Raw genomic sequence first — 12,703 nt, 5'->3', positions numbered from 1 at the left:
CATAAAATTACAAAGTTTCTGTAAGGCAAAGGATACCATCAAAAGGACAAAATGGCAACCAACAAATTGGGAAAGTATCTTCACCAACCCAACATCTGACAGAGGGCTAATATCCAATATTAATTAATTAATTAATTAATATCCAAAGAACTCAGGAAGATACATGTTAGAAAATCCAATAATCCTATAAAAATTGAGCACAGAGCTAAACAAAGAAATTTCACCTGAAGAAATTTGGATGGCTGGGAAGCACCTTAAGAAATAAATGTTCAAAATCTTTAGTCATTAGTGCAATGCAAATCAAAACAACCCTGAGATTTCACCTCATACCAGTCAGAATGGCTAAGATTAAAAACTCATGAGACAGCAGGTATTGGCTAGGATGTGGAGAAAGAGGTACACTCCTCCACTGCTGGTAGGATTACAAGCTGGTACAATCACTCTGGAAATAAGTCTGGTGGTTCCTCAGAAAACTGGGCATGGCACTTCCAGAGGACCCTGCTATACCACTCCTGGGCATATACCCAGAGGATACTCCAGCATGTAATATGGATACATGCTCCACTATGTTCATAGCAGCCCTATTTATAATAGCCAGAAGCTGGAAAGAACCCAGATTTCCCTCAACAGAGGAACAGATACAAAAAAGAAATGTGGTATATATACACAATGGAGAACTTATTCAGGCATTAGAAAAAATAATTCATGAAATTATTAGGCAAATGAATGGAACTAGAGAACATCATACTAAGTGAGGTAACCCAGACTCAAAAGGTGAATCATAGTATGCACTCACTAATAAGTGGATATTAACCTAGAAAACTGGAATACCCAAAACATAATCCACACATCAAATGAGGTACAAGAAGAAAGGAGGAGTGGCCCCTTGTTCTGGAAAGACTCAGTGAAGCAGTATTCAGCAAAACCAGAATGGGGAAGTGGGAAGGGGTGGGTGGGAGGACAGGGGGAAAGAATGGGGCTTACGGGACTTTCGGGGAATGGGGGGCTAGAAGAGGGGAAATCATTTGAAATGTAAAGAAAAAATATATCAAATAAAAAAATAAAAAAAAGATGAAATAAAATTCATCTCTCAGAGAGAGAGAGAGAGAGAGAGAGAGAGAGAGAGAGAGAGAGAGAGAGAGAGAGAGAATGGATGATGGAAGTGGGGGTAGTCCTGACAGTGGTCATTGTGATAAAAAGGCAGCTGAAGAAATCCAGAGAGCATCTGGAGCTGACATAGGGGTGTCGGAGATAAAGACAACCAGGGCTGTGAAGAGCTATAGAATGAGATGCTAAGACTGACAACCAGATGCATCCAGACAACTGCCCATACTTAAGGGCCAAGAATTCTAGCACCTGAGCCAATGAGCTGTGACACCAAGCACTCTCAAGGTCCCATGGTCACAAAGGCACTGTCTGTTTGTAACTGTCTTTCACCTGCTGATTCCTGAAGTTGATTATGAAAACTTCCAAATTCTGGGCTGGCAGTTGTGGTTAAATCCCAGAACCATAGGCCTCCAATCCAAAACTACAGGACCACAAGTCTCTGGCTTGTGAAAGAGCTTGGTGCTTATAAATCCTGGGTGTAGTCGACAACTTACTAGGCCTTCAGTACTTTACTACAATAAAAACTCCAACTCAGCTGTCCATGACTCCTAAGAAGAACAGAAAAACCTTGGTCAGCTCCTTTTAACACCTTGATCTGGTACTCCATCTATCTGAGGTTTATGTCTTGTGGCCATGTAAATCAGTTTGCTGTAAAAGTCATAAGGTCAGGAGTTTCTTATTTAGTGGGATGTATCAGAAAAGAATGTGCATCTGCCTAAGCTGTGATTTTTCTTTTCATAGTGACCACACTGTTTAAGGGAAGTTAAGGGGTTTTACAAGGCAGGGAAATTGAAAGCTATGAAAAAAACTAGGAAGAGACCTGGCTGTTTCTGCATTCTTCATCCCAGGGAGATAGCACAGTGAGAGACACCCAATGCTACTGAAGAAATGAAACAAATCTGAATGTCGTAATCACTAGAATCTCCCTTTACATCCCACTGTTCAGTTTCTCATTTACTGACTTATCTGCCTACCTACTCAAACCAAGCGGGACATTTCTGTCACTGAAAGTCTCCGGATTTGTAGATAACTGCAGAAATTTCCAGGGAGGTGAGTCCTGTCTGTCTCTTAAATATATGATCAGAACTATCTGTAAAGTATTAAGAAACATAGAAAAATCAGTGTTGGATGGTGGGGTGACCAGGGCTGGTGCCAACTGAACTCACTGCATTGAGCATGCTATAGCTGGTTTCAGATGCTTCACTACGAAGATGGCAGATTACAGAATATAGATGCCACCTCTATTCCTTTGACTTTTCATGAGTTAGTATTTAAAACTAGTCTTCAGTTCTCTTCACTAAAGCATACATGGGAGCAAGGTGACTGTGGTAAATGACTGAGTAAAAGACAAGACAGAAACATGAAAAATGATAACTAAAATAATGTTAATTGAAAAGCACACTTCAACAGGAATATAGTATGGAGTTTTCTGAATGTACAAACCTGAGATTTATACTAAACATGAGAACTCTCATTAGCCTGTAGAAGAAAATGTCTCAGTTTGGTGAATACAGTTATTTAAATAGAGTGTCTTGACATTTTTATGGTTAGGTCTCCTTTTAGCGCCCTTCTATATCAGATGTAAGAGGCAATATCTGTCATAATCTCTTCTTCATTCCATGCTGGAGGTGAACTCTAATGGGGCAAAGTTAAACTTGTTCACTGTTTCTACCTTTTTCTAAAATTTTTCTATTTTTCCATCATGTTTTTCCTAACATTTTAGCAGTTGAGATATGCATAAATTTCAAATCATACTCATAATTAGTCAATGTCATACCTATTTAAATATATAATATTGCTTGTTATAATTAGTGTCTGAAAATAATTTCATTATCCAAGCCAGGTTTGCCTGCAACTTGGCACATAGCTTAGGCCAGTCTCAAACTTATAGTCCTTCTGCCTCTTCCTCTTCCTCTTCCTCTGCCTCTGCCTCTGCCTCTGCCTCTGCCTCTGCCTCTGCCTCTGCCTCTGCCTCTGCCTCTGCCTCTGCCTCTGCCTCTGCCACTGAATCATAGACATTCACTACCATGCCCCTCTTAAATATCTATGATTAATTTTGTATTTTACTACATAGTACTATTTAAGGTCATTGGAGTAATGTAGTTATAAAACTAAAATCTGTTAAAATTTGGAAATTGTATAGTTAAAATGCTTTCAGATTTCTTGGGTTTAAATCTTTGATTATTAAGTAGTAAGTCCCCAGGATTTAAGACAGTATCTTGGATGGTCCTTAACTATATTAGGGGAGAATTTTGGTGTCTTTAGTCTTTCAGCATCATTTTTTTCTAATATTTTTAAAAGCATAAAATAGTATTTTGTCAGAAATTTAAGGACATTTTTTCCAAACCACTATAACATTTGACTCATTTTGTGCTTTTTCTTTGTTTTGTTGTTTTGGTTTTGTTTCTTAAACAAGGTCTCACTACATAAAATTGACTGCCTTAGAACTGACTGTTCAGAACAGGGTGCAATTTAGGATGCAATCCATGCATCCTAAAAGCTGCATATATTGACATTTTTCTTTTAAATGATTTATTTATTTTTCTACCTTATAGGTCTTTATATGGTACATTATAAAATCAATATGCACATACAATGCGTAATAGTCTAATCCAAGTAACAAGCATTTCCATGTCTTCAACTAGTGATAGTTACATGTGTTAGGATTCCATATTTTGGGATGAGACTTATATTGTCTTTTAATTTCCTTTATTGAGCTTCATGTTTCTCCTGCCACTGCCTCTTCCCCATCTCTACTGACCACTATTTCATTTCATTCTTCTACAAAGTTTGTTTTTGTAAATAACTGAAATATGAGGTATTTGTCTTCCTGTATCTGTCATATTTTGCTGAACATATTTATCTCCAGTTTCATTCAAATTCATTCAATCTTCAAATGACAGAATTTAATTGCTTTGAATGGTTAATCAGCCATTGATGTATGGTTTGGAGGAGGATGTGAGCAGATATATACAAATTACAGTGTGTATATGGAATCACAGGACAGTTTGGGGGAGTTCTTTCTTTATAAAAGTTCCAAGGATCTAATCTCATGCCATGGGGCTTTCACAGCAGACAATTCTCCCTGACATTAATGTATACTTATCAAGCAAGTGTTTTTGTATGTTTTGTTTTGTTTTTCATTTATTTTGGGGGCAGTGTCTCAAGATTGAGAATGGGTGTGTGATCCTGATTCTTCTCTCTCTACTTCTCCAGTACTGAACTTTCATGCATGAACCATGCTACCTGGTTCTCATTTTCCTTATTAACTCATCGATTAAAAAATACTTACCTTATTCTGTATTTCATCTATTGTGAATAAAGATGTAACAATTATGAAAGTGTAAATGTCTCCTGAGTATAGCCGTTTCATCTCCTTTAATTATATAGTCAGTTATTGGAAGAAGTTGAATACACTGGTTGTGCTTTTTAAATTTAAGAAATTTCTACATTATTTTCAATCATGGTGCTTTAGTCAGGGTTTCTATTCCTGAACAATCATCATGACCAAGAAGCAAGTTGGGGAGGAAAGGGTTTATTCATCTTACACTTCCAAATTGCTGTTTATCACTAAGGAGGTCAGGACTGGTGATACTCAAGCAGGTCAAGAATCAGGAACTGGGTTTAACCCAGGATAGCTAAAACTATTCTCAGCAACAAAAGAAATTCTGGGGGAATCAGTATCCCTGACCTCAAGCAATACTACAGAGCAATAGTGTTAAAAACTGCATGGTATTGGTACAGTGAAAGGCAGGCAGACCAATGGAACAGGATTGAAGATCCAGAAATGAACCCACACACCTATGGCCACTTGATCCTCGACAAAGGGGCTGAAAACATCCAATGGAAAAAAGATAGCCTTTTCAACAAATGGTGCTGGTTCAACTGGAGGTCAGCATGCAGAAGAATGCGAATTGATCCATCCTTGTCTCCTTGTACTAGGCTAAAATCCAATTGGATCAAGGACCTCCACATAAAGCCAGACACTCTGAAGCTAATAGAAAAGAAACTAGGGAAGACCCTTGAGGACATTGGTACAGGGAGAAATTTCTGAACAGAACACCAATAGCGTATGCTCTAAGATCAAGAATTGACAAATGGGACCTCATAAAATTACAAAGTTTCTGTAAGGCAAAGGACACCATCAAGAGGACAAATCGGCAACCAACAAATTGGGAAAAGATCTTCACCAATCCTATATCAGATAGAGGGCTAATATCCAAAATATATAAAGAACTCATGAAGTTAGACTCCAGAAAACCAAACAACCCTATTAAAAAATGGGGTACAGAGTTAAACAAAGAATTCTCACCTGAAGAATTTCGGATGGCAGAGAAACATCTTAAAAAATGCTCAACTTCATTAGTCATTAGGGAAATGCAAATCAAAACAACCCTGAGATTTCACCTTACACCAGTCAGAATGGCTAAGATTAAAAATTCAGGAGACAGCAGGTGTTGGCTAGGATGTGGAGAAAGAGGAACACTCCTCCACTGCTGGTGGGGTTGCAAATTGGTACAACCACTCTGGAAATCAGTCTGGCGGTTCCTCAGAAAACTTGGTACCTCACTTCCAGAATATCCTGCTATACCACTCCTGGGCATATACCCAGAGGATTCCCCACCATGTAATAAGGATACATGCTCTACTATGTTCATAGCAGCCCTATTTATAATTGCCAGAAGCTGGAAAGAACCCAGGTATCCCTCAACAGAAGAGTGGATGCAAAAAATGTGGTATATCTACACAATGGAGCACTATTCAGCCATTAGAAACAATGAATTCATGAAATTCTTAGGCAAATGGATGGAGCTAGAGAACATCATACTAAGTGAGGTAACCCAGACTCAAAAGATGAATCATGGTATGCACTCACTAATAAGTGGATATTAACCTAGAAAACTGGAATACCCAAAACATAATCCACACATCAAATGAAGTACAAGAAGAAAGGAGGAGTGGCCCCTTGTTCTGGAAAGACACAGTGAAGCAGTATAGGGCAAAACCGGGGAAGTGGGAAGGGGTGGGTGGGAGGACAGGGGGAGAGAAGGGGGTTAATGGGACTTTCGATGAGTGGGGGGCTAGAAAAGGGGAAATCATTGGAAATGTAAATAAAAAAATATCAAATAAAAACAAAAAAAAAAAAGAATCAGGTACTGATGCAGAAGCCATGGAAAAATGTTCCTTACTGACTTGCTCCCCTGGCTTGCTCAGCCTGCTCTCTTAGAGAAACCAAGACTACCAGGCCAGAGATGCTTCCTCCCTTGATCACTAATTGATAAAATAAATGCCCTACTGCTTGGTTTTAAGGACACACTTCCCCATCTGAAGCTCCTTTCTCTGTGATAACTCCAGCCTCTGTCAAGTTGACACACAAAACCATCCAGTTCACATGGGTTCACTAAATTATATTTTTTCAAACAACGTGTTATATTTGCTTTTCTCTGAATCCTTTTCACAATTTATTTCTTATCTATGTAATAATAAGCATTGTAAGTGTAGACAACATTATACACCACTATAGCTTTTATTTAGCTTTTTAAATAATTTTTATTTAACTTTTGCTGATGATTTAATAAACTGAACCATTTTTCAAGAGTATGTGTTTAGTAACTTTTAAATTTTTCTTTATTCCTAAGCATTTAATGCAGGTTTAAAGTGAAGTATCAAATCGCTTTGTAACTTACTCTAACTCATCCCTATATCTTCCCCCAACACATCCCCCACCCAACCTCAAATCTACTTTTGTCTATGTATGTGTAAGATAACCCACTACATCGAATTACTCCTGATCATGTGTGAGTAAAGGTGGGATCATCCACTAGAGCTTGGGATTTTTACCTTGGACACACCTTTCAGAAAGAATGATTATTTTACCTTCCAGCTGCAATAACCATCTGATAATAGCTTCTTAGTAAATGGTAGGAACAAATGACCTCCACCTGAATCTGTGCTAGAATTATGAATGACTTGATTTTAGTACGGAAGGGTATATGAAAAGCTATATGGAAATATCCTATTTCCCCATACAAATAAGAAAAGAGATAAAGGAGCCACCCAGTATTCCCAGAGCTCCCAGGGACAAAAACATCAACAGATAGCACACATGGTGTTACCTATGGATCCAGAAACATAGGCAACAGAGGATGGCTTTGATTAACATCAAAGGGAGGAGAGGCCCCTGGTCCTGGAAAGGCTTGATGTAGCAGTATAGGGGAGTACCAGGACAGGGAAGCAGGAGAGGATTGATTGGGGAAGGAAGAAGGGGAGATGGATTATGGGACTTTGGGGCAGGAGGCATGGCAGGAAAGGGGAAATCATTTGAAATGTAAATAAAGAATACATGTTAAAAAAAAAAACAAAAACAAAATCTAACAAACAGAAATAAACCAACCCATAAAACCATAAGTCTTATCAGACAAAAAGTAAAATAAAAACACTCCAAAATAACATTTTGTTAAAAAAATACAAAAAAAAAGGAGACTAGAGTTAGAGGTATAATTAGATATATGTGAAATGAAGGAAGGTTTAAATAAGAATGGGGACAGGCGAAAGAAGTACGTAATTGGTGGCCTATCCAAAGCTAAGGATTTAGGGGAGCACATATGGAAACCCACAAGCGAGTAAGATAATTTCAAAAGCATACCATTAAAAAGATAGAATAGAATTGCCTTGTGTGGGTGGACAATAATAACTTGGATTATCAGAGCAACACAGTTACAAACTTGGATTTCCTCCCTGTAAGATATTGGCCAATGAGGCCCCAGAAGTCTCCAAATCACCCACAGGTTATTGCCTTTGCCCTTGGTGACCCAACATAACTGCATCCTAAGACTGCATTGCTGAGGATACCTCTCATTTGATTGTTGAGATCTTTAGCCCCTTTTTGTACTGAATTGTTTGTGGTGTTTTGAGTAGTTTTGAGTAGGCATCTTTGTTTCTTTTTCCTTCCTTCTCTCCTTTCTTTCTTCAATTTTTTGAGTTTCATGTATTTATAATGTCAATTTATTTGTCATGGTATTTGCATTGTCACTTGTCATTAATATTTTCATTGTGAGTTTACCTTTTACAAATAGTCTCCTATATTCTCTAAAGACCCCTCACTTCTGGGCTTCATTATTTAGCACAGACCTGGAACCAATGTGTGGCTCTATAAAGTTGCCAGTTTGAAGATATTGAGCTCTGAAGGAAAAAAAAGGATGGAACTAGTGTTGAAATGCTCCCAGACAATAAACACTATGATTCTGGAGGAAGCGGTCAGTAGAAGTTCTGTAAAGCAACAGAGGAATGGGGCAATGAGGACTGAAAATATAGTAACCTACACTAGGGAAAAATAAGAGTGCTTACAGATGTTATGGAAGACATAATGGAAAAGGTAATCAGGGTTGTGGTCAGAGGTTCCCTTATATAATGTGAGAGACTGAAGCCCTTTTCTCATTTGTCACATTAGCCATTACTATGGTTTGAATATAAAATGCTCTGATGGCTAAAGCATTTCAACACTTGCGATATAGCTGTTAATGCTATTTTGGAAAAATGTGAAGCCTTTAGGGTATACAGCAGTTATGGGAACATAGTCCCAGGGCTAGAGGATTATAGCCACCTGGGATCCAACTTAAAGACTTATTCAGCTGTATATGTAGAAATTTAACAGGCTATGCGGTGACAGACTGGGTTTCAGACACTAAAATGTACTCACTGTGAGACTGTAGGGCAAAATAAACACTCTTCCCATAGGTAACTTCTGGCAGGTGTTCTTGTCATAGTGACAAGAAAAGTAACCAATACAGCCATAGTAGGTACAAGGCGTCAGGATCTGGCAGACAGACAACCAGGGTAAGGTTTAGGTACCTAAAGAGTAGAGAAGAGAAGGCACAAGCCAATACTCCTAAGTTCTAGCACAGAGGCTTATCTCCAGAAAACTATTCATCAGAAATACCCTTGACACAACTCAACTATCATAATTAATAACAAAGATATCCTAGTAAGGCAATTCTTTCCCATTACTACTTGTGACATAGACAGCTATTAAGCTGCTCTCTTTCTGAGAACACACCTATGTGCAGTATGTCCACAAAGCTCACTCATTCCCATAGGTATGTCTTTCTTTGGAAATTTCTGAATACGTGAACATTCATGTATTGGAATACGTGGCAATATATGCTAACTTTTCCTTCCAGGCTCACCAACAACTTGAAAGATGGCAAATCAATATAAGAGAATTGTTCTGTACAAAGGACTCACACCCATCAATGATGATCATTTTCGCTTATTTAAGTCATTGATGGCCAGTGATTTAAGACTGGAGAGAAGCATGCAAGAGCAATACACTAGGGTTCAGATTGCTGACATGATGGAAGAGGAATTCCCAGATGACGCTGGATTGAGCAAACTCATCAAGTTTTGTGAAGACTTACAAGCTCTTAGAAGACATGCTGGAATTCTTAAAAAAGAGAGATCAGAAGGTAACACAAAACAAAGAAGTCCCTGTCCCTGCCAGTGGCTTACTATCTCTACCCTCTTCATATCCTTGAGGTCTACACATAGCTGCCATATCTCTGGTTTACACACTAAAGACCATGGCCACATTGGTCCTTTGGACTGGCTACTGAGGAAGTTCCTCTTCCAGTGGAGGCTTGAATTTAAGGAGTATATTTGGTGTGTATATTAAAGACAACAAATAGAATTTGATGAAAGATTGAGATTCCAGATGTAATATAGATGTTCAAAAGTAATAAATGCAATTACAAAATTATTATTTATATTTAAATATACACATTACAAATTGTATCAACTATTCTATTAAGAATACTAACATAATCAATCATCTTCTTTATTAACAAAGATAAGGCTATACTTTGATTAAATATAGACTTAAGAGGGAGTGAGGAAGCAGTTCTTTTCATAAAATTATTGAGTTGGGTAAACACATTTTAGAAAGTTAAAGTTCATAATTGATATTAGAAAGTTAATATTTCATTTCACAAGTTAATGTCAGATTTCCTTTTACTTGTATCTATTATTTGAGTGAATTATACACTAACTATGACCAATAAATGAATGTGATTAAATTTTGGATTTTGAAGAGAATGTAGGAGAACAAGAATTAGAAAAGCTTGCCTGAGATATGTGGGTTTCAAGAGCAGGAAGGATTTTCTCATTTTATATGGGACAAGTAAAGAAACCCTTTTCTAACCTGAGACAGTGTCAAACATTGTGCCTTTGGTGCTGTGCCATTAGAGTAAGTTATAGAATAATCATTGATGTAAATGCAGCAAAGAGGAAATGGCAGAAAGACTAGATGGTTCCTAGACCATATATTGTGGTTTATGTAGGCTTTCTTGTTCATGAATTTTTTGTGTTAAAAAACTTTCCCCATCCTAGCAATAGGAGAAACATCACTGGAAATAAATAGGCAAGAAGCAGTTCCTGCAAGAGCTACATCAACTACAAAACACATGAACAAGTCTCTTTTACAATCCGAAAGAGGGGAGACTTCCAAAACTCAGGCAATGACTTTTACAGCTCAGGAGGAGTCTGCTACAGCCCAGGTGAGCCTGAGGATCAGTGGTGAGCTGGCAGTCCAGAGAGGCAGAGGTGATTCCTCTTCCTACTGTTCAGTCTATAATGTTCTCACTGCTTTCTCAGTTTCTCTTCAAGCTTTTATTGAAGCTCAGCATAACTGATCATGTGGCATTAATATGTGTTCTAGATATGTCATGAAATTGAAAACCAAGTAGAGGCGTGGTTGTTGCATATTTACACAAACTTACTTTGCTAATTCAAATTCAATTGTGTCTACCTTAGAAGTAATAATAGAATTGTACAAATAATATTTCTTCTCCCTTAATTTGATAAAACCATTTATACACACATTATTATGACTATTAGTGAACATATTTTAGACCTCACCAGAGGGTGGGACCTTCAAGTCACTAACATATTCAGGCATAATAAATCTACTACCTAATAATGAAGATGCACACTGTTCAGTTGATTAAATTCATTAACAGGGCAATGGATATACTTTCAGAAAAAAATGTATGAGTAAAGATAAGACTGAAGGGAAAAAGACCATGGTGTATAAAAAACCATATCAGTCTCCCTGTTCTAAATAAACCACAGCCAGGAGCAAGTCACCAATATCCCAGAGCTCATCTGCGGCTTCATCTAACATTTTATTGGTCAAGGTACATGCATTCTGCTCCTTTTTCATTCCTTTAATCCAAATTCCAGGAATGGGTCTCCAAATTCTGACCATTTTCCCCACTTATCCCTGAGATTTAATCAATCAATCATATCAGAGGCTGAATATGATATAGATCATCATACAAGGACAGAAACAGATACAAAAAATGTAATATAAATATAGAATTTGGTGACTCATTACATTTTGTTTAGATGAGAACACTTAATGAACTTGTTACTTCTGTCAACGAGGAGTTAGTCTGTTTCTTTTGTTCCCAGGTAGGAGGAGGAAAGCAAAGAGTCTAGCACATGCAAGTGCCAGAAGCAATGGACTCCATTTCTCCTCTCTTGTACTCTCATGTATCTTCCTTTTATTTGACTAAACTGTTAGCTTTTTTAAACACATATTAGGATACACGCTCCTTTAGAATAGTTGACACATTGTATAGCCATTCCATCTTAAAGGACTTTTAGTGTCGAAACCCATCTATCCTCTGAATTCCAGTGTTGACATCTTGTTCTAGCCTTAATATATCCCTCCAGAAGTCCTACCCACGCTGGTTTGGAAATGGATAGTGCTTAACTGGATAATATACTCTTGAATTATTACTAGTTTTGACACAAAAGTAATGTTTGTTTTCTCATTTGACTGAGTATATTAAGATTATGGTTTTTCTATTTTTCTTTTCTTTTTTTGAAGATGATTTTTAGAACTCCATTTATTTTTTTATTTGATATATTTTTTATTTACATTTCAAATGATTTCCCCTCTTCTAGCCCCCCATTTCCTGAAAGTCCCATAAGCCCCCTTCTCTCCCCTGTCCTCCCACCCAAAACTTCCCACTTCCCCGTTCTGGTTTTGCTGAATACTGCTTCACTGAGTCTTTCCAGAACAAGGGGTCACTCTTCCTTTCTTCTTGTACCTCATTTGATGTGTGGATTATGTTTTGGGTATTCCAGGTTTCTAGGTTAATATCCACTTATTAGTGAGTGCATACCATGATTCACCTTTTGAGTCTGGGTTACCTCACTTAGTATGATGTTCTCTAGCTCCATCCATTTGCCTAAGAATTTCATGAATTCATTGTTTCTAATGGCTGAATAGTACTCCATTGTGTAGATATACCACATTTTTTGCATCCACTCTTCTGTTGAGTTATACCTGGGTTCTTTCCAGCATCTGGCAATTATAAATAGGGCCACTATGAACATGGTAGAGCATGTATCCTTATTACATGGTGGGGAATCCTCTGGCTATATGCCCAGGAGTGGTATAGCAGGATCTTCTGGAAGTGAGGTGCCCAGTTTTCAGAGGAACCGCCAGACTGATTTCCAGAGTGGTTGTACCAATTTGCAAACCCACCAGCAGTGGAGGAGTGTTCCTCTTTCTCCACACCCTCTCCAATAC

General features: G+C 37.8%; 1 protein-coding gene across 2 annotated transcripts in view; it reads left to right on the top strand.

Moving 5' to 3' along the window:
• Positions 1 to 12,703, top strand: part of LOC127697366 (interferon-activable protein 203-like) — a 61,814-nt gene that overhangs the window by 35,502 nt on the left and 13,609 nt on the right. The window contains exons 1-3 of one of the 2 annotated variants that reach the window (XM_052200462.1): positions 2,075 to 2,157; positions 9,288 to 9,572; positions 10,492 to 10,658. In XM_052200462.1, coding sequence (XP_052056422.1) covers positions 9,308 to 9,572; positions 10,492 to 10,658 — 432 coding nt within the window. In that variant the 5' untranslated portion in view covers positions 2,075 to 2,157; positions 9,288 to 9,307. Of the gene's footprint in view, positions 1 to 2,074; positions 2,158 to 9,287; positions 9,573 to 10,491; positions 10,659 to 12,703 lie in introns of those variants that run through there. The other variant, XM_052200461.1, reaches the window with a different exon arrangement.

The sequence above is a fragment of the Apodemus sylvaticus genome, chromosome 12 (assembly GCF_947179515.1).
Source record: "Apodemus sylvaticus chromosome 12, mApoSyl1.1, whole genome shotgun sequence".
In the NCBI taxonomy this organism is placed as follows: domain Eukaryota; kingdom Metazoa; phylum Chordata; class Mammalia; order Rodentia; family Muridae; genus Apodemus; species Apodemus sylvaticus.
Note: the sequence above shows the minus strand (reverse complement) of the source record. Positions and strands in the feature narration are given on the sequence as shown.